Source organism: Polypterus senegalus, chromosome 4, assembly GCF_016835505.1.
Source record: "Polypterus senegalus isolate Bchr_013 chromosome 4, ASM1683550v1, whole genome shotgun sequence".
NCBI classification, from domain to species: domain Eukaryota; kingdom Metazoa; phylum Chordata; class Cladistia; order Polypteriformes; family Polypteridae; genus Polypterus; species Polypterus senegalus.
The window spans coordinates 63,077,485-63,104,867 of NC_053157.1; the positions used below are offsets into that span (position 1 = coordinate 63,077,485).

A 27,383-nucleotide genomic window follows, 5' to 3' on the forward strand; every position below is an offset into this window, starting at 1 on the left:
GAGGTTTTATTTCACACACAAGGGCCACCCCCAGTCCCCGTTCCTTTTTCCACACGGCCGCTGTCCACACACCTACCACATGGTTGGCTCCATGACTATATACATTAACGACATTCCGTGCTGATGAGCCACCTCACTCGCTTCCTTACTGTCCTCAGCTGTTTGTGCTCACTGCTCCCTTTTTCTTTACTCCACCGCTTCAAGCCTGTTATTGTTCACCTTGCTTCACATCTGCCTGCTGGTGACTCCTGCCTTTTCGTTTACTCCATCGCTTTACTACGAAACTTACAACCACCAAAACTTTGTAATGGCACCAGACTTTAGATCGAATCTCTGCACAAGAACCTCATTGAGGCAACTGTTTTCACTGAAACAGGCTCAGAGAAGACTGTATTTATTCCTCGCCTTCCCTCTCATACCCACTGACCTCCCATTCCAATTCAAACGCCTCCAATTTCCAGTAGGGGTCTGCTTCGCAATGACAATAAATGAGTCACAGGGCCAGGCTCTAAAAAAGGTTGGTATTGACTTGAAACAAGATTGCTTCTCACATGGCCAACTGTACGTTGCATGCTCAAGAGTAAGCTCAGCAGACATTTTACAGCCTGAGGGCAGAACTACAAGCATTATGTACAAAGAGATCCTTACATCCTAAAAATGTGTATTTCTCATACACAACATTTACAATCATACTCATCATTCTCAATACTAAAATAAGCCTACGACAATTACATTGACACTTACCGAATGGTTTCCATGCCCGGAGATGCTGCCTGCCTTTTACATTCTCTGTGTTACATATTGCGTGGCCATATCAGGCTCACTCTTGATATCCGGAGGAACATTGTGTCTTATGTATTGAATGACTGGGACAGGTTCAAGGTGTGGACTGATGACGGTACAGGAGATAATTATACTGCACAGGAGCACTATAAGAGTGAAATGCTTAAGTCCTTCATCTATGCTTTTGCATGTGAGTTGATGGCTGCCGCTGAATTGTTCGGTTGTCGCTTTCAAGTGTACTGAAATGGCCAAATATTTTACACCTTTGGAGAACTGACAATGCCTCTTAAACATCTTCGATTCACAGGTGACGATTTGAGTAGTGGACACTTTGATGTTTATGAATGTTTAAACTCTCAAAAGCTGGATGCGAAGTAATTGATGAAGCCAGTTATATGCATACAACGCTTGACAGATGCTGAATGTCACTTCAACACAAGTCCTGCAAATACTAATGTAATTGAAACAAACCATGAAACTCAAACCGATTATGACAGAAGCAATCCAAGCTGTGAGAAAACAGTAAAATGGAGGCGTGTCAGACGTTGTGGTACATTTTCTGATGCAGCTAGACGGAAGCAACTTTGTGACGCTGCCGCCAAATACTCTTAGAAAAATCCACAAGTTAATAGACACGCTGTTGCTAAATACTCACAGGCAAATCCACAAGTGCATAGACACGCTGCCGCTAAATATTCGCAGGCAGATCAACAAGTTAATACCGGGAATGCCTGTTAAACATCTTTGATTCACGAGAAGCGACTTGGGTAGTGAACACTTCGATGAATGAAACCTGTTATCTTTACAACGGTTGGCAAACACCGAATGTAATTTGAACACAACATGCCCTCCAAATACGAACCTGATTGAAAGAAATGATAATCAAATCCTTGATGACTGCAACACTCATAACAGTGACAAAACAATTACATTGACAATCATGTTACAAAATTTTTAAAATGTTTCCTTTTCTTTTTTATAACTTCATTAACACACTACTTCTCCGCTGCGAAGCGCTGGTATTTTGCTAGTATATATATAAAATTATGTTTGTATGTATGTACTGTATATGTGAATGTTTTTATAATAGTACTAGTTTATTTCTTTGCTGTCTTCCTTGATGTCACACATCCAACTTTTTTATGGCTTTTATTCTTGTACTTTGGTCTTTCCCTCATGTATTTTTTTGTACTTTTAGAGAGTTTAGAATAAAAGAAAATGTAGACTTTTTGGACAATAATACCAAAGTATCAGCCAACTCCAAGAAGACTTATGTTTTTGTCCCAGAGATGTCTGTATCAGAAGGAGATGATGACTTCATCAGAACTGTCAATGTTCCAGCTGTTGTAAGTTTCTTTTTATCCATATTTTTATTTTTAGCATCATATGCTTTATTACATCATTATGCAGGGCTCGTCTAGTATTTATGCTGCCCTAGATGAAACTGTAAATGGTGTCCTCCAAACTACAATACACCCAAACCTCCAACCTGGCTACCCAAACATATGACCATTTCGATTACATGAGTTTTGTAAATGTAGGATTATTGCTGTTTTACCATTTGATATAATATTACCTATATAATATTTTGTTTGTAATCTTGTAGTTTAAATGGATTATAATGAACTATTAAAATGGCAAGTCTACCAAAGTCACATGAATTAGTTAGATTGATAGAGAAAACTTTATATTTCCACAAGGGGAAATTTAGCTTTTTTTTACATAAGTTCAACAAATTAAAAAAAATATATATTATTATTATATTATAACAAACAACAACAACGAGTTAAACAAGGAAAGAAAATGTCTAATTTTTCTAAAGGTAAAAGGAGCAGTGACTGTCACACTGATAAGATTGCTGAGAATTATATGAATCATAAGGACATATATAGAGTACCTTTTTATATATAGTGGTTTATATACAGTACATTATACTGTATAAAACATACAAAATACTGCTACATTGGATGATTGGGGTTTTCAATAATTTTCAATAATTTAAGAAATTATTCATGTTAATATGTAATGATAGCAGTATCTATACTAATAAAAGGCAAAGCACTCACTCACTCACTCACTGACTCATCACTAATTCTCCAACTTCCCGTAGGTAGAAGGCTGAAATTTGGCAGGCTCATTCCTTACAGCTTACTTACAAAAGTTGGGCAGGTTTCATTTTGAAATTCTACACGTAATGGTCATAACTGGAACCTATTTTTTCGTCCATATACTATAATAGACTTCTGCTCGATGCCCGTGGGAGGCTGAGTTACGCCTCCCATGTAATTCAGTGCCTGCCCATATAAGGCCGTCCGTCAGCGGCAATCCAATAGAAACACTGACGCTAAATATTCACGGGTGAAGGATTGTGCTTATGCAGAGGAAGATGAGATGGTCAGGGTGGAGTTTGGCACAAACTCGGCGAAACTGCGAGAGAAACTTTTAAGTGCCGGAGTCTTAGCTAACATTAAATATAGCCATGGACATCGCACGAGATGGCACCAGCACAGCTGGAAACCTTCGATGCATGTACACCGAGTGGCTCACGTGAAATGACGCAGTGCACAGACAAAAAGCAACAGTTCCAAAGAGTGCTGAACAAAAAACGAATTACACAATTGAGAAGGCAGCAAAAAAATTTGAAGCGTGTGATACATACAAGCATATTCATAAGTGCAACTACTAAGGAAACAAAGCACACGGTGGAAAAAGTCAATGTCCCGCTAAAGGAACACAGTGTAAAAAAAAAAAAAACCTGTGCATGCAGTGTGTCACATCCCAGATAAAGAGGAAGACGAGCTGTTTATTGATGCAGTAAGAAACGAATTGTGTATTCATTAGATGATCGGTAAAAAAGTAAGAGCGAGGGGAAGGTGACTTATTGAGGCACGCAGGCGAAACCACAATAGCACTCGGGCTCGATGTCCTGTAGTGCGCGTCAACTCGATCTGAATTGCGTGATCACATTCAAAAAAATATATCTTTTCAAGTTCTATTTAGTCCATATGTGTCAAACTCAAGGCCCGCGGGCCACATCCGGCCCGGCGTGTAATTACTGTATATCCGGCCCGTGAGATCATTTTATATACTGTATTATTGTTATTAATGGCCCTGGGATATGAAGCGCTGGTAACACAATAAACTACAGATCCCATGATGCAGCGCTTCAGCTGCCTTACCGAACACTTACCGCGTTAATCAAGTTTAGCTTATGATGCTGCAAGTTATTGCGAAGCTAGCCCACACGATGCCGAAGAGAAAAGTTGATTCTGAAAATAGAGCCTTTAAAAACCGATGGGAGGTAAATTCAGGAACAAATGAGAACAGAAGTAATTGAGATCTATCAGTCTGGTAAAGGTTATAAAGCCATTTCTAAAGCTTTGGGACTCCAGCGAACCACAGTGAGAGCCATTATCCACAAATGGCAAAAACATGGAACAGTGGTGAACCTTCCCAGGAGTGGCCGGCCGACCAAAATTACCCCAAGAGCGCAGAGACGACTCATCTGAGAGGTCACAAAAGACCCCAGGACAACGTCTAAAGAACTGCAGGCCTCACTTGCCTCAATTAAGGTTAGTGTTCACGACTCCACCATAAGAAAGAAACTGGGCAAAAACGGCCTGCATGGCAGATTTCCAAGACGCAAACCACTGTTAAGCAAAATGAACATTAGGGCTCGTCTCAATTTTGCTAAAAAACATCTCAATGATTGCCAAGACTTTTGGGAAAATACCTTGTGGACTGATGAGACAAAAGTTGAACTTTTTGGAAGGCAAATGTCCCGTTACATCTGGCATAAAAGGAACACAGCATTTCAGAAAAAGAACATCATACCAACAGTAAAATATGGTGGTGGTAGTGTGATGGTCTGGGGTTGTTTTGCAGCTTCAGGACCTGGAAGACTTACTGTGATAGATGGAACCATCCTACTGGTACTGTCTACCAAAAAATCCTGAAGGAGAATGTCCGGCCATCTGTTCGTCAACTCAAGCTGAAGCGATCTTGGGTGCTGCAACAGGACAATGACGAAAACACACCAGCAAATCCACCTCTGAATGGCTGAAGAAAAACAAAATGAAGACTTTGGAGTGGCCTAGTCAAAGTCCTGACCTGAATCCAATTGAGATGCTATGGCATGACCTTAAAAAGGCGGTTCATGCTAGAAAACCCTCAAATAAAGCTGAATTACAACAATTCTGCAAAGACGAGTGGGCCAAAATTCCTCCAGAGCTGTAAAAGACTCATTGCAAGTTATCGCAAACGCTTGATTGCAGTTATTGCTGTCAAGGGTGGCCCAACCAGTTATTAGGTTCAGGGGGCAATTACTTTTTCACACAGGGCCATGTAGGTTTGGATTTTTTCTCCCTAAATAATAAAAACCATCATTTAAAAACTGAATTTTGTGTTTACTTGTGTTATATTTGACTAATGGTTAAATGTGTTTGATGATCAGAAACATTTTGTGTGACAAACATGCAAAAGAATAAGAAATCAGGAAGGGGGCAAATAGTTTTTCACACCATTGTGTGTGTATATATATATATATATATATATATATATATATATATATATATATATATATATATATGACAGCAACACTCATCACTCACAACAGTGACAAAACAATTACATTGACAATCATGTTACGTTATTTTCAAAATGTTTTCTTTTCTTTTTCATTACTTCTTTAACACACTACTTCTCCGCTGCGAAGCCTGGGTATTTTGCTAGTTATTCATAAAACGGGCAAATAATCTTGGTATTAAACATGCAATTCAGAAAATGTCAAATTAGGCAGAACTCTAGCCTTGGGGTATTTGTGATTGTTATATTGTGAGGATTCACACATAAATGATCATTCTAAAGCTACCAGAACTGGAAATGCAATGTACTTGCAAGATAAGGGACATAACTGAAGCCAACATCTTATGCACGTATACAAAATCTGCATCAACCCAATGTTGAAATATGGATACAAAACAAAATAAAGAATACACTTACTGAAAGGCAAACCATACTGAAAAAAGTAAAACTATGAATTACAAAAAAGGACATTCAGTGTAAACAGGGCTTTTGTAAAGCAAATTGTATTGCATCATGGGATCTGGAAAAGCACCCATAGAGGGCTCATGTAGATTTCCGTAGTCAGTGTATAGAGTTGAAATGGAATGGCAATTGTGACAAGCGTAATAATTTGCAATCTGATTACATCTGCATTAACTTATGTGTTGATTAAAGAAAGTAAATGCACTAGTGATAGAACACAACAACTGCAAACTACTTTTCGAGTCAGAAACATATAGTGATCACATTTAACATGAAAATAAAGAAACCATGACATTCATCATTAAAAGAGCCTCTATTAAAAACAGGTTTCGGAGATTGCATATAAAGGGCTTGTGTATGTCATAAAATATTAAGCCGAAATATTGGTAGTATGTGGATGTAATATAAAACAATATAATAGGTTAAGGAGAGCCGAACAGTTGTTTCATTAGAAAAGTGTCACCTCTAAATTTTTACATGATCTCCGAGTTCACTTAAATGGAAGATACAGCCTTGTTACTCACTATGTAATAACACAGAGTCATAAAGGTTTATTTATAATTCATAGATTTTCTTGGAAATCATAAAAACAAAGGTACGATATCTATTTGTTACCTTTTGTTTAAGTCATATTAATATTTTGCATAACATTTATGACTTTTTTGTATTAAATTGAATTTTTGTTTTATTTTTCAGACATTGATGGAAAAATTTAAGAGTAATAGCGTATTTGCCAATTTAATTTCATCTTACATGAAATCCATAAATGATGGATTGTTTGTAACTAAGACTGTAAAAGAGTTCCTCTGGGGCTATAAGGATCCTTTGCTATCTGCTGTTCATAAGTTTTTGCCTACTGTTGAGGAATACTTTGGATTTTTTTATAAGGTAAGTTTCTTGTGGATTTCTGTGGTGTTTATTATTTTGAATTTGAAAAATGCATTATTTGCAGAAAGGTTTATATGTTACAGATAAAAATATCTTGTATTGGTTTAAGCCAATGTCAGATTACAGAACCTCTACTTGGAGGGTAGGTTAAACTTTACAACTGCAGTTGCTGATCTTGTAACCTTGGTATGTCAATGTATAGGACTAGAAATCAAATCTTAGCATTCCCATTTAAATTAAATTAATCCATTACATTTTTTTAATGTACAGGCAAATGCCACAGATGATGGGACATATACGTTTCTTACTGGAGAAAATGATTTTCGAGACTTTGCTAGAATTATTGAATGGCAGAACAAAAGGTATGACAAAGTCACTGTGATACATTTAGAACAATATTCTTTTTGCTTTGCTGTGTTATACTGTAAATACACTTCATTTTCATGTACATTGACATGGACTCAATTCCATTCATTACGCACTTTTAGAATTTAACATAAAATATATGCAACAAAAACACATTATAATGTTGGAGAAAATCAATACTGTAGTATTTGCAAAGAATTAATTACATTTACACGTTTTTGAAAGAGAGTCAAAAGGATTTTTGTCCAGATTTCACTATCCTCAGTCAGCTGTACTCCAAAGTGGCTGGTAGATCACAACAAAAAAAAACAATACCAGGTACTGCCTGTGGTATACCGGGTCCATGGTTCAGAAAAAGGCGGCCAATTTTTAAATAAATAAATAATTGAATGGCTGGCTCAATCTCCATGGGTTTGCTTGCTTGCACAGCTGCGGGAGGTTGGTGAAGTAATTGAGGCGAGATAGATAGATACTTTATTAATCCCAAGGGGAAATTCACATAATCCAGCAGCAGCATACTGATACAAAAAACAATATTAAATTAAAGAGTAATAAAAATGCAGGTAAAAACAGACAATAATGTTGTCTGCATGTGAGGGTGCGGTCCATCTCAACTGCTTCATTGGCCTTCTGCTGTGTGCAATTGGAGTGCTGTCCTCATGGAGGCATAAAAGGGAGACCTGGCACAAGAAAAATGAGAAATGAAATAAAAAAGAGAATAAAAAGGACAGAAAGAAAGAAGAATGGAGGTTAAAGGAAGGAGAGAGTAAGGCAAGAGTGAGCGGGAGCTGGTGCAAAACAGAAGGAGGGAGGTGGACAGGAATGGAGTGGGTGGAAGTACAGCACACTTTTGTCAGGAGAAGCCAGCAATATGCAATGGTGTGAGCAGAGGAGGTCCTGGCGGCTCCCCATGGAATGCTATGGGATTGGCAGTGGGGACACGGGCTGTAATAAAAGGTTGTCTTTGCCTGTTGGTTGACATCTCTCTGTGCTGCAAGACCTGATCAGTGTAAGACAGAGAGATGTCAGTTTTATAAGGAAGGCACCAGGGATCAGAATATTATAAGGACAGTTTCCTGCCTATATTTTTAACCTTGCTTTTAATGGATTTATTTATTGGGATTTTTAACCTCCACAGACACTCATTTTCATTGGATTATTTATTTATTGGGCAAGAGTATTGCACTATTTATTTGGACACTGCTTTTGATTGTTTTAGTAAAAGCACTGGCACAGTATCACCTACTCCATGATGTGTTTGTGTGTTGTGTCCTCATCTGTTGGATCATCTCTTGGTTATGTAATCAACGGTGGCAGGTTCAAGAGACTCCCAGGGTGCAACCGATTGTTTGGCGCCGACCTGCACCATCACACTACCCCTTAGCATAAAGAAGAGAAATGAAATAGGGGAAGTTACAGAATTCTCAGAATATATTAAGGGAAAGTAGTTGGTTCTTCTGTAAAGGAACTTTTATGTGACTTTAATACAGCGGCACAGAATGTTCTAGATGCAGTGGTCCCTGAATAAGTTATAAGTGTACCATGCAGATCTGTAGACATTTGTCAGTTAAAAAAGTCTATAGGAAAGCTAAACACAGGTGAAAGAAAACTAAATTAGAGATACTCTGAAATATATTGGGAACGCATCACGATAGGCATGTTTCTCGAAAATTAGATTAGATAAACTTTATTAATCCAATGGGGAAGTTCAAATTCATCAGCAGCAGAAAAATAAAAACAAGAATACAGACTCACAGCACAGATAATAACATCCAATCAATCTATCAAATAAACAAATAAATAGATAAATAAATAAAAAGTAACACGTACATCAGGTGAAAGCATTAAATTGCCTGATAGCAGATCACACTCAGGCCTGTTGCCAGTCCATTGGCATGTGCAGGGCACCAAACTGAGCTTTACTTCCTCTGACTGCCGCTGCCATTCCCCTGCCTTAGGGGGAAGTCCTCCTGTAGTGGTTTTGGTCACTCCAGCTCTGAGGTCAGGGGTGGCAGGGGTAGGCAAGTGAATAGGGCCTCGTGATAAAATGCATTTATGCACTTTTTTTTATTTCAATCATGTTAAATTTGTGGTTATAGTTATTATTTTCAGTTGTCTTCTTTCAATGTGGGACTCTCCTGTTCATTCCAGACTACAATACTGTAGATTATTCCATGTTACTGCCACACTGCTATGCAGTTGGAAGTGAAGCCTGAAAGAGTAAACATACAACATGGCTTAAGAAAAGAGGTTTGTAGTATAGCTGGTTCAATTAAGTATCAGTACTGTATGTAATACAAAAAGATGTTAATGACTTAAAAATGAAACCGAGTTACCCAAGTGGAGCAGTAAAACAAAAACAAGAAAGAAAGCAAAACAGTTATGCAAAGCTACCAAAGATAATTTCTTTTTGATTGAAACAGCAAAACAGCTTGATACTAGATAATTTTTAGAGGGCCCCTTTAATATGTTGCAACGTATGCAATAGCCAAAGAGAAAATAAAGAATTGGATAATGTGCTGCCACTGTCGGAGTATCAAACACCCACCACCACGTCATACACTTCTGATGGTAATATTGAAAGATTCCCCTTGTACAATCAGGGGTGGGTATAGTATGACCTGTGAAAGAGGTGCAAATAAGCCGCGGACTGCTAGTAAAAGTATCTTAATATTCCATACCTCATGAGGTTGCATTAACAAAATGTTGCTGCGTTTTGCTGATGTAAATGTAGTTAAGTTGCCAAGCAGTGCCATCCAAAGAAACCAAGCTTTACCCATAGGAACAGGAATAGTCTGCAGAGGGATACATGTTGATGTTTTTAGCTGGTTGCTTGCCGTTGTCTTGCATGCTAATTTTTAAAAAATTGCAAATAGAGATTTTTATTAACAATGGATTTCATTGGTAGCTGCACCCTGAAAGCGGAACTTCAGCTGTCACTGTGGCTCTGTGCATAAATTAGCAAAAAGAGCACTGTTTTACAAATGTGAATAAAGAAGGTTAAATCAGATCTATAGAAATGGATTATTCCTGTACTTTCCAGGCATGCAGCTTAAATTGCCATTCTTTGTCGTGAATTTCAGTTTTGATTTCAGGACTTTGGGGCATGCAAGACAAATTTTCCAACGTTTTCATCTCCTTTTGCTGTTAATGTGGACAACATGCCAAATGTTTTGCAAGTGAAAATAACAGATCAAATTCAAAATAAGCTTAATAAAGTTTCTTCTTATGATTTCTACACACTACACATTGCTTAGGTATTTTTTCCAAGGCTTTGCAAACATGGCATCATTATGAGGCATCAATTTCAATAGTGTTCAGGTCTTTTAACAAATTAAATTACTGAAAGCATATATAGAGGCATACTAACAGATATCCATCTTGGCAAATAGTTGTTGCAACATCCAACATTTCATTTGATAGTAATCATTTGTTCAGAAGCAAGCAGCTTCATGTTCATGACAGAACAATGGCATAATATTACTGTTAATGATTAGCGTTTGAGCATTGCCCTTAATAGCTTTTAATAAAAAGCTTTAGAAATCAAACCATTTTTAGAACAATTATTTTTAAAGTTCATGTTTGATACTAACATAGGTTCCCTAGGTTCAGAGACATACCTATATTTTATTTGGCCTACTGCATGTGTCATTATTAACAGTTTGTCCCACTTCCTTAAAAGTTTGCCCACCCCTGCTTTACATTAATAAGTATGGAAAAGTGCGATCAATGGGATCTATGAGGGCCCCATTCCTGTATTTGCCTTAGGCCCTAAAATCATTAAATCCACCTCTGGCCCACTCTGCTCAGCAGGAGCAACCCTCAGCCTGCTCACGAGTGTCTGCCATACACCTTTTCCCTTGAATCACTTTTCCATCCACCTGCTTCCACTCTATTTCACACCGGCTCCATCCTGTTCCTGGCCTTCTCTCGATTCTCTTTAACCTCCATCTTGCTTTTCTCTTCCTGTTCTATTTCTTTTCCTCTCCCTCTTTCCTGTAGGCTCCTTTTTATTCTGCCTGAATGGTTCAGGTATGATGCATTATGAGGTGTAAAAGGAACACCTGACTGATCTGCTTGCATTCACGCATGTATGCTTGATCAGCTAAGCACCCCAGTCAGCCTTGAAGCAAAGTGTGCTCACACACACCTACACCCAGTTGGAGCCTGAATTTCCAGGGACTTATTTATTGAAAAAAGGCATGGTACCACAGACCTCTCATTACACAATTTTTTTTATTGATCTATTGACTTGACATTTCATGAAAGAAGAATTGTTTGAGGTATTTTTCTCAAGTGCTTATTCAACTTAATTTATTCTATGCATTTACTTCATTTTTTTATTCTAGCCATGCTTATTGTGTAGTTGTCAATTAAGCTATCATTATTTGGAAGAGGCAAAAAATTCTCTGCTTATGATTTACTTATAAGAGTGCATTAAGCAATAATGAAATAATTTTGGTTGACAAGATTTTTTGTTATAAGCTTGTAACCCAGACAGATGCATTTTGACAAATCCACAGTATTATTTGCACTGGAATCCCATTACCTTCCATTCCTCAGATAAAGGCATTTTATATTCCAAATAAGGATATAACTTTGCCTACGTTATTGAAAAAGGGATTGCTAATGTAAGATAGAAAATACTTTGTAAAAGGTACTGGGACTTTTAATAGTGGGTATTTTTTTTTTAGCTAGAATTATTTATTAGCTTGTGGAAATGGTCCATTTTTATGCTTGGTAGTAGAGTAGAGACTGCATTCTTGTGAAAATCCACCAGAGCCCAACATAATTTTTTCATCATGGGAACTAATATTTAAGAGTAGCAAGCAGATGTGTAGTCTTTATTCCTGTGGGCATGAGCATGCTGTCAGAGTGTAGATGAATCTCTTGAGAAAATTTATGAAAAATAAACTATATATTATTTTACTATTATAATTTATCATCAATTATTAACATCACCAGGAAAAAATCGGGAACCATTTATTTATCTACTTTTTATTCTTTTTAAATGATATAAATAGATCAAAACTGATTGTATTGTGAAAAAGAAGTAAACTGTCATAAAAAGTTATTCTCACATTTGTGCAAGTTTTTTTTTTTCCCTTGTAGATTCTGGTTTTAAAAATCCATTTAGACTGTTTTGAGGAGCAGAATGGAAACTTTTTCAGGTGTGGCAGAAAGTGGGTGAGAGTGGGTGGAAAACTGGATGGAATTTTGTTGGCTATAGCAGATGGAAGCAGACTGAAAAATGAGTACCCTGCAGGCCCCTTCTCTGGAGCAAGGACGTTTTATGCAATTATAACTCTTGTGCAATCAGGTGGCAAGTGTCAGGGTAGGGTTTTGGCAGTTCTTATGGACCCTCCTTTTTTTGTGCTTGCTGTATTTTCTTCCATCCAATTGATCTGTTGCTAATCTGCATTAATTATACAACAGTAACGTGATGGGTGGGGTTATGGAAATTAAAGAGTAGCCTGACTAGAGTGCTTTGTTTTAGCATTTTACCATTGTGTGTATTACTCACTGGTTGCCCACACTGACATGTTAAGGACCTTTCATACTGGTATTGTATTTGTATTTCATTTTTGAATGCTTCCAATTGGATTTTGTCCTGCTTTGTGGTGTCCTCGTCCTGGTGGTGCCCTTCCCTCTGGCAACCTCTTGTAACCAGGCTTCCACTCTTAATATACATATCCTTGTATTAGTTTTGCATCAATTTATTCAAAATTAATTTTTTATGGCCAACATTTGTATTCTATTAGCTTAAAACTATTTAACCAAGCAGTGGATAAACTTTCGTAATTCACAAAATATAGGAAACATTGAATGTGGAAAGAGATTAGCCTTTTGTTTTTTTCATAAAATGTTCCCTCTATTACAGTTCTTTAACGTGGTGGAGTTCAGACAGTTGTAACAAGATCAATGGAACGGATGGATCCTCTTTTCATCCTCTAATAAATAAGAGTGAAACCATTTACATCTTTTCATCAGATATGTGCAGGTAAGTATGAAAGTAGTAACATAGAATCTTCATGATAAATACAGCATTGTTATAGTAGCCGTGAAAACTCTGAAGTACACAACTGCATTAGTTAACATCCTTCAGTGGAATTATCCTTGTTCTTTTGAAATGTGGTAATACAAATTTTAATTACATTATTCATTTAGTGTTTAATTTGCCTGTGCTATAACAGTTAATTGACCACGTTTATACTCGCTGCATGGACAAATTAAATGAAACAATTAATTACTAAGTCCTGCACATCCTGACATTTGCATTGCCTCATTGTCAAGGAAGATGATTCTTAAATACAGGCTTCACTCACTATCCATAACTGATTTCAATTCAGTATGATTCAGCTTATGAACATGTATCAAATATCTTTTGTGAACTTCCTGCTTTTATGCCACAAAATTAAATGTGGTTAACATATATTACACACTGTTTTTAAGTCGATCAATATTTAAAGTGAAAGTACATTTTCGTGTTTATATTTATTTAAATAATGATTTCAGTATTTTTTTCATTATACAGTGGAACCTCGGTTTGCGAGCATAATTCATTCCGGAAACGTACTTGCAATCCAAAGCACTCGTATATCAAAGTGAATTTCCCCATAACAAATAATGGAAACTCAGATGATTCATTACACAACCCAAAACTATTCATATAAAAATGATTAATACAAAATATAAAGTAAAAATACATAAAACAAATTAACCTGCACTTTACCTTTAAAAAGAATCATGGCTGGTGCGAGTGAGTTTCTAAACTCATGTGGGATTCCACCCAACGGGACGACACGCGGAAGGAAGAGTGTCCCAAAGCAATCGCAGTCTCCCAGCACTGTAGCAGTTTGCCGTATAAGCGCATCCAAAAAGATCACAGACATGCTATAAGCGCCTGCCGTCGATGGGTGATACAAAGAACATTATAAAGATCCCGCTACAATAAATAACAGAGCTGTTGCTGTTTCAAGCTGAATAAAGCTGGTGTTGTTAAAGTACTGAGACTCGGCTTCGTGTTTTGGGGCGCAAGATGGGGACACGTGCTTCACAGCGCACACACACACACACACACACACACACACACAGTTAGTCACAGTCACAATGCTGTAGTAAACAGTATACGCTCGTACGGATGTTGACTATATGGGTGAGGCACACAGACTCAGACGGAGAATAGGAGACGATTGCCCTCAAGAGAAGAGAGAGAGAGAGATGTGCGCGCGAACGAGATAAGGAGAGAGAGACGAGGCAGAGAGATAAGAGAGAGAGAGAAGAACCATCAGCTCAGTTGTGATCACATGATGCTCAGCAGACAAAGTGTATCCATACTACTCGTATTGCAAGACATCACTCGTTTATCAAGTCAAATTTATTAAAAACTTTTGCTCGTCTTGCAAAACACTTGTAAACCAAGTTACTCGTAAACCGAGGTTCCACTGTATCTGTATTATTGTGCTGATATGCATTTTAAGCAGTACTGAATTATTTTTTATTAGTGTTGTTTACAATATATCCATTTGTTACTTCTATACAAACAAATCAATACATTTTAAATAAAATGCAACTTATGTCCAAAAGCACTGTGTCCAGTCTCATCTGAGCCTTAAAATTACCTTAGCCTCTGCTTTCTTTTTTTGTTTGTTGTTCAGTCAGGTGAATTTACCCTGTGAGCTGGAGTTTTAATTAGGTCACATTCCCACTTGCATGTCATAAATGGCAACTAAAAGATGTTTGCATTAAGATGTGAATGTGGCCATAAACCGAGCTTCTCCAATACCCCCTAAAGTTTGACAGGCAACCAACTGACCTGGGATGAACCCAGAAGATGGCCATTAAACCATAAAGGAGAAAGAGAAAAACAGAGAAAGAGACCAATCTGGAGGAAAAAGCTGAGCCAAGCTAAAAGCTCAGTTAAAAGGTGACCTGAAACCCCATTGCCAGCTGTGTTGTGCTTTAGTAGAAGTTGAAAATAAACATTTTGTCCCAGTGTTTTGCTTCTATTAACGTGATGAGGCAGGTTGATGTTTACAACTTAGTTTTGGGGGCAAAATTTAAGCCTAAACCTGGCAAAATTTGTCACAGTTAGAAATTAATACATGTCCCTAATAGTGTTGATTAGTGAATTTCACCAAAGTATTATTCACAGTGAATTTGCTACTTTCTCATTCTTCCTTGTTCTTCAAATTATTTATTGATAAATCGGCCAGTTTAAGAGAACGTTTCTCCCCATATTGCTTTGTGAGGTTCTCAAAAGTTTATTTTTATGAAACATATAAAGGATAAATAACAGATGAGGACAAAACACACATGAAGCAAGGGAATGGTGAAAAGTGTTCAAGTGCTTTTATTATGTAACCTGGGCAAGGTTTAAAAAGAAAAAAAAAAAATCTGAATGCGGCTTTTGTGCTAATAAAATTTATTGACTGAAATGGGGGTTGGGTAAGGTTAAGTTTAATATGTAAGTGTCCTCTGATTGCCCTATCGACAGTCCAGGGAAGATAATTGTGAGAAGGATAAAAGAGGACGAGTTGAGGTAGGACGCCGAAACAAGAAGGAAAGAAAAGGGACAGTTTGAGGCAGAACACCGAAAACAGAAAGGGGAAAAGAAAAGGACAGTTTGAGGTAAAATGCAAACAGAAAGGGGAAAAGAAAAGGACAGTTTGAGGTAAAACATCGAAATGAAAAGGGAAAGAGAGGGACAGTGGAGGCAGAACACCTAAACGAGACGGAAAAAGAAAGAGGAATTAATTTTAGCAAACCGCTAAAACCATAAAAGGAGAAAAAGGGAGAAGAGAAAGCTTTAGCAACGCGCTAAACTGATTAGACAGAAAGAAGCGATAGAAGAACGCTAAAGGGAACGTGAAGTATACAAAGTAGTGAAATGCTGTAACAAGTGAGAAAGAACAGTCTAGTAAAACGCTGATGCACAAAGCAATGCACCAAAGCGATAGATATTTCAGAGAGGAGAAAGCAAGAGGGGAACAGTGTAAAAGTGCACCATCAAACAGATGGTGTCTATAGCCAATGGAAAGGACAAGTAAGTGTGCCACTGCAGGAGGCGAAGAGAGTCAAGAGAGGAGAGAGCCTGACACGTGGTGGATGGAGCGATTTGGTGACCTAGATAATAGAAAGACGGCAGGACACGAGTTCAGCACTGGCAAACCGCGAGTGAGGAGGTTGTTCAAGAGAGAGGGAGATGAGAGGCCCAAAGGTGGTACCAGAGGATAAAGGAGAGTACATTCAAACAAGGTCTGTGTTTTTTTTTTTTTTTGTTTTAAGTGGCTTGGGTTAAATCCTCAAGTGAAGGGGCCAGTTCTGTTTTGTTTATTTGGCCACCACGCAAAACTTCACTGACTGTGGTAATTGATAAGGGTGAGCTCACCAGTAGTATCAGGCGGACGATATATGTATAGCTGTAAATAATTTAGTGTTTGTGTTTTATTATGGGTTTATATATTTGTAAAATGGCAAGTTTGGAAACCTGCTCATTTTGAATTTAAGTAAAGAGAGTTTTTTTTACTTAAATTTGGAGTAACTGTGACTTGGTTATGTGTTCAAAGGCTGAAGGTGACATATATTGTGCATGCCAACAATAGAGGTGGCAACACCATAATAAAGAGCTCAGGGTGTTGCACTCTGATTGAAGGAGGGGTGGTGCAAGGGGGTTACAATTACAATAAGCAGTGTTCATAAAGTGCATTACTCTAAATATTAATAAATAAATAATCCATAAAATGAACATGTCCAGTGGAGGTTATAATCCAATAAGTAAATCTAATAAAATGAGGTTAAAAGTGTCTGGCAGGAAACTCATTTAAAGTCCTGGTACCTTCCTTTAAAACTGATGCCTCTCCGACTCTTATTCAGACCTTGCATCCCGGAGAGACGTCGACCAACAGGTGCAGACACAGACACCCATTTTATCTGGCCGTATCCCCGCTGCCAATCCCAAGATGTCCGTGGACAACCCCGAGCCCTGCTGCACCTGAACCGCCGCCAATCCAGGCTCCACTCGGTGTGAGCACTCTCTTCTTCTACCGCTGCCTTTCTCTCCACCCGGTGAAAGTACCTCTAGAGCGTAATGGTCGCTCCTGCTCCCAAAGTTGCTCAACAGGAGCATCCCACACCCTCCTTCCTGAGCGATGGCCTCACGCTTCTCTTAGGGCTTCCTATCCACCTGCCTCTGTTTATTTCACTGGCTTGTGTTCTCTTGCTTGCCTGCTTCTTCTCCCATCTTTTAACCTCTGCTCTGTTTTCTGGTCTTTTCCCCTTTCTTTCTTTTTTTTCCTTGTGATGTTACATTTCCCTTTTTATAGGCTGTGGAGTGGTTGCATGTGCGATCGCCTGATCATTGCCCCGGGCTGATATTGAGACAATCAGACCACCCACATATGCCAGCAAGACCATAGTCAACCAACCGCCTCACAGACAATTGCTTGCACCTGCTCCTCTCCCTAACGCCAAGCATTCATTATTTATTTTTTAAAACAGCCATTCTTTCTGAGCTGTGGACCTGCTATACCACAGGAATATCTAACTTAATACAAATAAGATTAATAAGAATTTAATTTGATTAATCCAGCATCACTGTCTTATTTTGTGTTTTTGACTTACCTTTCTGTAATCTTCTCAAATAAACCACAAAAATCATTTACTTTCCAAAATATTGTAAAAATAATGAATGTATCATTGGAGATTTTTTAATATCGGCTTTTCTAGCTTTTTTCTCTGCTAGATTACTAGATTTGAGAATTTCCTGACTAGTATTAGACAGAATTCCTTGAATATTTCTCTCAATTCTGCTTATCATTTAAAGTCATTGTATAAATCAGATTTGATGCTCAAATGGCTGTCAAAATGCTTAGTAGCATTGTGACCGTAACAGCACACTGTCACAGTCTTGTCGTCAAACCCCACATTCCTCTACTCACAGCGCTTTGTAAAATCCTTTAGGACTGATACCTGACTTTTCTAAAAGATGATGTTTTACTTAAAGACACCATGCAGTTTACTAGGCAAAGAATGCCAGCTGAAGAGGCCCTTAGAGAAGCAATATGCTCTACAGTGATTCATTAGACAAGTAATTCACCAAGATGCTTAATACCCTCTTTAAGTTAGTGCTTGTTGCCTCATCTATTTTTAGTAAAAATTAGGTTTTCCTCTTTTTCACCTACGGACTTAACTGTAAAAGTATAAGCCAGACCATGTTTCATTTTGTAGGCTCCTGCAGCATTTGATATTGTTATTCTCTGGGAACCTTATTGATGATGTGTCTTTGTTTCTGACAGATCTATTAGTTTTGGTACTAGGTTGAATGGGAAATTCTGTAAAGCCAAGTGCCAGTTCTCTGTAATTACCAGAAAATATATTTAATTGATTTTGCACAGTATCGAGAGATTCAGTATACTGCATCACTGCAAACCCTGGAGTTGGAGTCAAGTAGATCAGGGTTACTAATTTGAAGTTATAGTTAATGAATTAACATTTTGGCTCCATATTGCTCTTAGTACTTGTTTACTCTGACCTGTAGTTTCACCCAATTTTGAAGACTGTTCTTGAACGGCATTCTCTGCCTTCTCAGCATTATCTACTCCTTCGATGTTGTTGCCTGGAAAAATTAAAGTTTACTTACTATATTAGAATCATTGGCTTTCAAGTAAATTAGAGTTGTAAACAGTCCAGGGACAGATGCTTTTTGATCTCACTTTATGTGAAACATTATATTCATGTCTGTACTTTTTACCACCTACAAGTTAAAATTGCACGAGAGACACTCGCTGTGCTGCTACAGTGTAGTGCTGTGACATTATCCTCAGAAATTAAAATGAATGAAATTTTAAAGTATAGATCAAACTACACGTCCGGACCAAAGACTATACATTTCTTATTCCTTCTCCACTTCTCCAACAAAGTGAGAGGCAACTACTGTCTGTAATAAAGCTAATTTACTTAATTTAATATGGCAACACTGCTCAAGATATATACAAAAAAACAAGAATTGTTTCTTACATTTCGCAAACAACATTTGAAAGGAAACTTTCTAATAATGTAAGAAAAAAGAATAAAATACAGCTTTTAAAATGTACAGTACAATGCTAAGATTTCAATCTAGTAACCTTGTGTAGGCTTCCATTGCCAGATACTCTCAGTGCAGGTCAGTGTCACAAGGAATGATGGCCTGTCCTTAGGAGTATTGGGTGCAAACCAGGAGAAGCATTAAAATGAATATCATTCCAAGTGGGATTATTCATGCACAATCTCATACACGCCCACATGAGACCAATGTAAAGTGGTCAGTTAACTCTAGGGTAAAAGTCATGGGATAACATGCTGACTCCTCACAGTTAATACCCACTGTAAGATCTGAATCAGGGCAATGGATCTTTAAAGCATTACTGTTGACCACTGTGCAACTATTATAATAATAGAGAGGTAAAACCAGGTTTTATGTAGTATATGTGACATATTGTGGCGTACTGTGTGGACTCCTTTCCATATCTGTCCATAAATAAACTAAAAACTCTCCTAGAAGCACATAAAAAGTAAAGTTGCACCACTAGAAAATTTTAGGAAACATAGCCATAGTGATGTTGGATATTCTGATTCTGTGACCATGATTCATATAAAAATATGTTGAAATACTCCAAGACAAGAAATTTTAAAAATAAATAATTGCTTTCTTACTTTATTTTACTTTAGACTTTAAAATCTCTTTTTATTTTTTTCCTTTGCAGATCTCTTTATGCAGCATTTGAAAAAGAAGTGAGTGTAAACAAAATACCTGCCTACAGATTTATTATTCCAAAAGAGGTTTTTGCCAATGCATCAATAAATCCTGCTAATGCTGGTTTCTGTGTGCCAGATGGAAATTGCTTGGGATCGGGTCTATTGAATGTTTCCAAGTGCAAGCAAGGTACTGTTTCTTATGAAAAGTACAAAAGTAACAAGGTAATGTAACAAAAAAGTGAAATGTGGCATAGGTGACTCAATTCATTTTTGCAGGAGCATGAATTTAAGTAAATATTTAGACATCAGCTATTTATTCTAGACCTCTTCTGCCTTACAGACCCAGTGTTCCGGATTCAAATCCTGTATTTGGATTATCTCTGTGTGGAGTTTGCTCTGTATCTGCCATAGTTATTATTCTTGTACTTTGTTTTTCTTCCTACATCCCATAATGTGTTTAGTTTAAGTTAATCTGCAATTTCAAATTAGACCGTGTGTATGAGTGTGAATGCTGGTATATTAGGTGTGTGGACCAGCTAAGGACTGACACCCTGTCCAGTAATGTTTCCTGCCGATCACCACAGGGAAAACCAGGAAAATTATTGAGGTAGGACCAAGTTCTAACCAAGAGCTCTGAATCTAAAAATCATCCGGTCTAATCTTTGCACCACTGAAAAATGAATTAGGGAGACACAAGTGACTATGAGTCTAGCATGTTGATTAGTACATGTACTGTAAGTAAGAATGTCACTGTACTCTGTACACTTGACAATGACAGTCTATAAACCATGCCAGTCCATTTTTAAATATAGTCATAGTAAAGTCTGATAGCATTCCAGGTGATTCCATGGCCATCTTCTGTTATTATTTATAAATCATTTTGGTATTCAAATAACAAATTAGTATCAGTAACATACTGCCAGAAAAGGTTCTGGACCCCTCAGTCTTAATCTTATAGAGACCTGCACAGACAGTGAATGGGTAAAAGCTACTGGTGTAAGTACTGTGGCAAGTTACCAGTATGTCAAGTGAATCTTTTTTCTTTTTATTTATGTGTTCACACACACATACATACTTAACACCCAGCCCAAATTCAACTTCAAACACCAAAATTTTGAGATCACAGAGAAAAATTTGTGTTGACCTACAGAAAAAAAAACACGGAGAACCTCAAATAGGTTAGGCAGGTTTGTGAAAGTTAAATTAACAAAAGTAAATGCATCATTTAAAAGGTTTGTTTTATTAGTATAGTAGGTTCTTTGTGTTGTATTATGTAGACTTACTGTAATTTTTCTATTTATTCTGTAAAAACAGTATTCATTTCTTAGCCTTCCAGTTTTTTACCAAGTTATGCAATTTTAAAGAAAACATATTGAATATCTTCAAATATTATGGGAAATGTTTAAGATGTCTTGTTTGAAATTATTCTGTGGCTTTTACATCACATTTTATGGTATGTTGGGGTGGTTTATATTCTAACCTTACTTGCCTGAATTCCTACCATGATTGAAATTATAAAATAAAAAAACATCCTCATGAATTTTAGCATTTTTAGTTTTTAAATTGAGCTTTAATGAGATTAATAATATTTAAGCTCATTCTCCCAAAACAGGTTTTCTTAAAAAAACTAGTCATTGTTTATTTTTGCAGCTACACCAATGTATCTTTGGCAGGGACTGTTCATTTAAATGTGACTCTGTCCATTTTACTTTTATGTTATTGAAAAATTATGGTTTCAGCCTTATTCACGTAGACTGTGGTAAAGTTACATAGTTCCTTCTTTTGTTTCATTTAGCCTTTTATGGCATTCTTCTAAACATACTTCTATTTAAAGTAATGTCAAAAACACTTTTTTCTAAATGCTGTGAGTTTGGGGATAACAGTGTATAATTTTTTAATGTAAATTTGTGTATCAGACAGATTCACAATTGAAATATAGACAGACCACAATTTTCTTTTTTGTAAATGCTAATTTTCTGAACAATATTATAATGTTTATCAATACATTAGAGCAGTGCTTTCCCAACCTGTGTGCCGTGGCACCCTGGTATGCTGTGAGCGCGGACTAAGGGTGCTGTTGCCATGTGTCAGAACATAAAAAAATTTGAATTGAACTGATAATAATAATACCAGTTATACCTCAAGACTAAAGTCATGCTACCTGTGTGTATCCTATTTCAACTGCAGTCTGACGAATTAATAAATATAGTATTACCTCTAATTTACTTACTTGCCACAGGGTAAGTGACGTTGCTTCCTGTTGTCTGTTTGGTTTTTTTGCGCCGAAAATGGCCGACTGTAGTGAAAGTCATAAACGTAAAAACAACAGCAGCATCAACGACCTCAATGAAAATGATAATGCGGGGAGCAGTAAAGTTGCAAAAACGAAAACACGATACTATCAGGACAGTTACTTGAATCATGGGTTTACATTTGTTGACAAAAAAGGTATTCAGCACCTGCGATGTTTGTTGTGTGGTGATATCCTTGCAAATGAAGCCATGGTTCCAAGCAAATTGCAACGTCACTTTCAAACCAAGCATCAGAATGCAAATAACAAGAACTCTGCATATTTTAGGCTTTTAATGGACAGCCAGCAGAAGCAAGCACAGCTGTTTATGAAAACTGTGTCGGTGTCAAACATATCAGAGTGAAGGGGTGCCGTTAGCTGAATAGATTTCACTAAAGGTGCCATGGATTGGGAGAGGTTGGGAAGCACTTCATTAGAGACTTTTTTGTGTGTCCTTCTCATTTTGTATGTTTTCTTCTATTTAAAAATCCTGAAAAATAATTTAAGGTCAAACAGTTATCAATAAATATCAGCTATCCTAAAACTATTTAATTGATGTCCACATATATTTCACTTGTACTGTCATTACCTTTAAAAACATGTCAAAACAGAATGGAATGTAATACAATATGTCTAGTTTTGTATATCAAAAAGAAGACATTTTTCCAAAATGGCATCAATGCTTTTCAAAATAACTAATACAGAGGTAAACTGAATCTGAAATTGTCCTTTTAATATGATTTAAAGTATTTAAATAAAGCACAATAAATGTCAGTTATATAGGCCTGTAGCTATAAAACAGAAAATATCTGGTGTTCTGACTTTTCTCAGGTGTTTCTTTCATGACCGTATGTCTGTATTTTGAACCTTTATTGGTTACATGTAAATTTTATTGTTTTTTGGCTGGTGACCTGAGTGATCAGAATACAGTATAAGTGTTTACTTTTTTTCTTCCAGTGTCACATGCTGCATCAGAGGCGAAAATTAAACTAGAGACCTTGAGGTTTACTTGGCATAACCACTATATTACTATACCAATTTGCTTAAAGCTGAACTTGCTTCTCAAATGACATTTCACTGCTGTGTTATGAAAAATGAAACATTGAAACAACTTTTCAATGTTTCTCCAGAAATGAGGATTTCTGTTGGCTGCATTACCTGACAAAGAACACCTTAATAGTGGTTCTTTGTTTTCCCCAATGATTTAGAACGGTCATAGGCTCTTGTTGCCTCAATAAAGAAGTTCAGAGTGTTGTGGAATATTCTTATGCTCAGAGGCATAAACAGCTTAGTCACTATGGCCTTATTAAATTGTGTTTTCCCCTATAAGGGGTGTTTGTTGAGCTTCGCAGTGAGAGCAGGTACAAGACAGGCACCCAAATGCAGCCAATTTATAGTTGCCAAGTAACTAATACTCACATCTTTAAATGGAACTGAAATTAATACTACTGTGATAATCAATGTTTTTTTTTCATGAGTAGTTTCAGGCATTCTTGTCTCAAGTCTATCTTTTAGACCTGTTTAATTCATTTTTATATTTGTATTATTTTTTTTATTGAATTTAATCATTAATCAGAGGTTACCATACAAGCCAAATTAAGATAGCTACATTAATTATTAATCCACAGCAAAACGTTTTATGATTCAATATCCATAAAAACATACAAAAAAAAAAGAAACAATGACTTAAAAATATAAAGAGAAGGTTGTATACACATAGCTATGTGGTATGATTAACATACTAGTCAATCAATAAATAAACTACATTTTTTCCTACATTTTAACTTGAAAATTTTAGTTCAGTAATACTGTATATACACACTTCCAGTAAACTACAGAGATTACAGCACAACACTGAAGTTTACAAACACTTTTTTGTTTAACTTGCATATAGAGACATTAATAATAGTCAAAAAGATAAATAACAACCCATTACCTATGGGCACTAATTTATTTTTAGAATGTTCTGATTTTTTTTTACTCCTGCTTATAGGTGGTATCTTATAGCCTGCAATTTCTTCACTATTAAATATAAACTGCAATAAAAAAATTAAATGTGGAGTGTAAATGTAAATTACTATATTTATGCACAACTTCCTGCCTTAGAATGACAAACAGCATCATTAAAAATCTTAGCGATCCTGCAAAGACATTTTTTTCACTCCTACTACCTGTGAAATGGCACAAGGTAATTGGCACTCGCTCCAGTAGATTAAGGGCCAGATTAACAATAGCTCATAATGTTACTGAACAGCCAATCATGAGAACAAACATTATTAACATAAGAAACACTGAATATAATATACAAGATATAAATACTTGCACACACACACACACACATATATATATACACTTACCTAAAGGATTATTAGAAACACCATACTAATACGGTGTTTGACCCCCTTTCGCCTTCAGAACTGCCTTAATTCTACGTGGCATTGATTCAACAAGGTGCTGAAAGCATTCTTTAGAAATGTTGGCCCATTTTGATAGGATAGCATCTTGCAGTTGATGGAGATTTGTGGGATGCACATCCAGGGCACGAAGCTCCCGTTCTCCACATCCCAAAGATGCTCTATTGGGTTGAGATCTGGTGAGGGCCATTTTAGTACAGTGAACTCATTGTCATGTTCAGGAAACCAATTTGAAATGATTCGAGCTTTGTGACATGGTGCATTATCCTGCTGGAAGTAGCCATCAGAGGATGGGTACATAGTGGTCATGAAGGGATGGACATGGTCAGAAACAATGCTCAGGTAGCCCGTGGCATTTAAATGATGCCCAATTGGCACTAAGGAGCCTAAAGTGTGCCAAGAAAACATTCCCCACACCATTACACCACCACCACCAGCCTGCATAGTGGTAACAAGGCATGATGGATCCATGTTCTCATTCTGTTTACGCCAAATTCTGACTCTACCATTTGAATGTCTCAACAGAAATCGAGACTCATCAGACCAGGCAACATTTTTCAGTCTTCAACTGTCCAATTTTGGTGAGCTCGTGCAAATTGTAGCCTCTTTTTCCTATTTGTAGTGTAGATGAGTGGTACCCGGTGGGGTCTTCTGCTGTTGTAGCCCATCCACCTCAAAGTTGTGCATGTTGTGGCTTCACAAATGCTTTGCTGTGTACCTCGGTTGTAACGAGTGGTTATTTCAGTCAAAGTTGCTCTTCTATCAGCTAGAATCAGTCGGCCCATTCTCCTCTGACCTCTAGCATCAACAAGGCATTTTCACCCACAGGACTACCGCATACTGGATGTTTTTCCCTTTTCACACCATTCTTTGTAAACCCTAGAAATGGTTGTGCGTGAAAATCCCAGTAACTGAGCAGATTGTGAAATACTCCGACCGGCCCGTCTGGCACCAACAACCATGCCACGCTCAAAATTGCTTAAATCACCTTTCTTTCCCATTCTGACATTCAGTTTGGAGTTCAGGAGATTGTCTTGATCAGGACCACACCCCTAAATTCATTGAAGCAACTGCCATGTGATTGGTTGATTAGATAATTGCATTAATGAGAAATTGAACAGGTGTTCCTAATAATCCTTTAGGTGAGTGTATATATATATATATATATAGTGTCTGTGTGTATGTATGTGTCTTTGTTGGCATTGCACTATTTAAAACTGTTCTGAGGAGAAGTGCACTTAAAAATTTCACTGTACTGAGTAACATGAGAAATAAACTTGAACTTGAAAATCACTAAATAACCTTATTCTTGAAAACCGAATATAACTTTACATTTTCTCTTTTAATACACAGATGCCCCAATAATTATGTCATCACCACATTTTTACCAGGCCGATGAAAAATTTGTTAATGATATTGTTGGAATGAATCCAAATAAGGAGGACCATGAAACTTCAATGGATATAAATCCTGTAAGTAATTGTATGTATTTGTGTTGTATGTACAAGTTTGGTGTGTGTGTATGAATGTGTGTAATTTTATATTATGTATGTGTATATACTGTGAGAGCTGTGTTGAACACTTGTGCATCCTGACCAGATTGGAGGAAGTCCACACAGTAGCATCATCCCAATGGTGGGGCACTTATAAGAATATCTGTAGGGCAGGCTGGGAATTGTAGTCTCATGGAATACCCCTGATGGAGTTCTGCTCAAAGGGGAGCTGCAGGTGGTCATTACAATAGACTTCCACCTGACTCGGAAGTCCTTTCAGTCTACAATGCTGTGGTACTGGAAGTACTTCCATGTCTGGCGTAAGAGAAACAGAGTTTCATGCAAGGGTAGTTAGAGTCGGGAGAAGTGTAGATGAGACATTAAGTGAGGTGAGGAAGGAGAAAAAAACTATTGTTGTGTTGTGTTATTGTGGAAGAGATTTGGAAGAACGGTGGAGGTAAAGAATAAAGAATTTTTGTATTTGAACCCAGGACTGTTATGAAGTTGTGACTAAGAGGATTGGGGTGCTGCTACACCCTGTACTGGTCACAATATATATACTGTATGTGTGCCTGTGTGTATGTATGTGTATATATATATATATATATATATATATATATATATATATATATATATATACACAGTGCATTGCCAAAGGTATTGGGACACCCTTCCAGATCTTTGAAGTGAGGTGTTCCAATCACTTCCATGGCCACAGGTGTATAAAATCAAGCACCTAGGCATGCAGACTGCTTCTAAAAACATTTGTGAAAGAATGGGACACACTCAGGAGCTCAGTGAACTCAAGCATGGAACCGTGATAGGATGCCACCTGTGCAGTAAGTCCATTTGTGAAATTTCCTCGCTACTAAATATTCCACAGTCAACTGCTAGTGGTATTATAACAAAGTGGAAGCAAATGGGAACAGCAACTCAGCTGTGAAGTGGGAAGCCACATAAAATCACAGAGCAGGGACAGCGCATATACTGAGGCATGCAGTGTGCAGAAGTTGTCAAACTTCCAGCAGACCTCCAAACTTCATGTGGCCTCCAGATTAGCTCAAGAACAGTGCATAGAGAGCTTCATGGAATTGGTTTTCATGGCCAAGCAGCTGCATCCAAGCCTTACATTGCCAAGTCCAATGCAAAGTGTCGGATGCAGTGGTGTAAAGCACACTGCCACTTGACTCTAGAGCAGTGGAGACGTGTCCTCTGAAGTGACAAGTCACACTTCTCTGTCTGGCAATCCGATGGATGAGTCTGGTTTTGGTGGTTGCCAGGAGAGCGGTATTTGCCTGACTGCATTGTGCCAAGTGTAAAGTTTAGTGGAGGAGGGATTATGGTGTAGGGTTGTTTTTCAGGGGTTGG

At 37.3% G+C, this 27,383-nt stretch overlaps 1 protein-coding gene across 1 annotated transcript in view; it reads left to right on the plus strand.

Moving 5' to 3' along the window:
• LOC120527400 (lysosome membrane protein 2-like) overlaps positions 1-27,383 on the plus strand; it is a 140,802-nt gene that overhangs the window by 26,011 nt on the left and 87,408 nt on the right. Inside the window, exons 3-8 of the mRNA XM_039750775.1 lie at positions 1,982-2,129; positions 6,526-6,717; positions 6,988-7,079; positions 12,965-13,084; positions 19,827-20,005; positions 25,876-25,994. Of these exons, the coding sequence (XP_039606709.1) occupies positions 1,982-2,129; positions 6,526-6,717; positions 6,988-7,079; positions 12,965-13,084; positions 19,827-20,005; positions 25,876-25,994 (850 nt within the window). The remainder of the gene's footprint in view (positions 1-1,981; positions 2,130-6,525; positions 6,718-6,987; positions 7,080-12,964; positions 13,085-19,826; positions 20,006-25,875; positions 25,995-27,383) is intronic.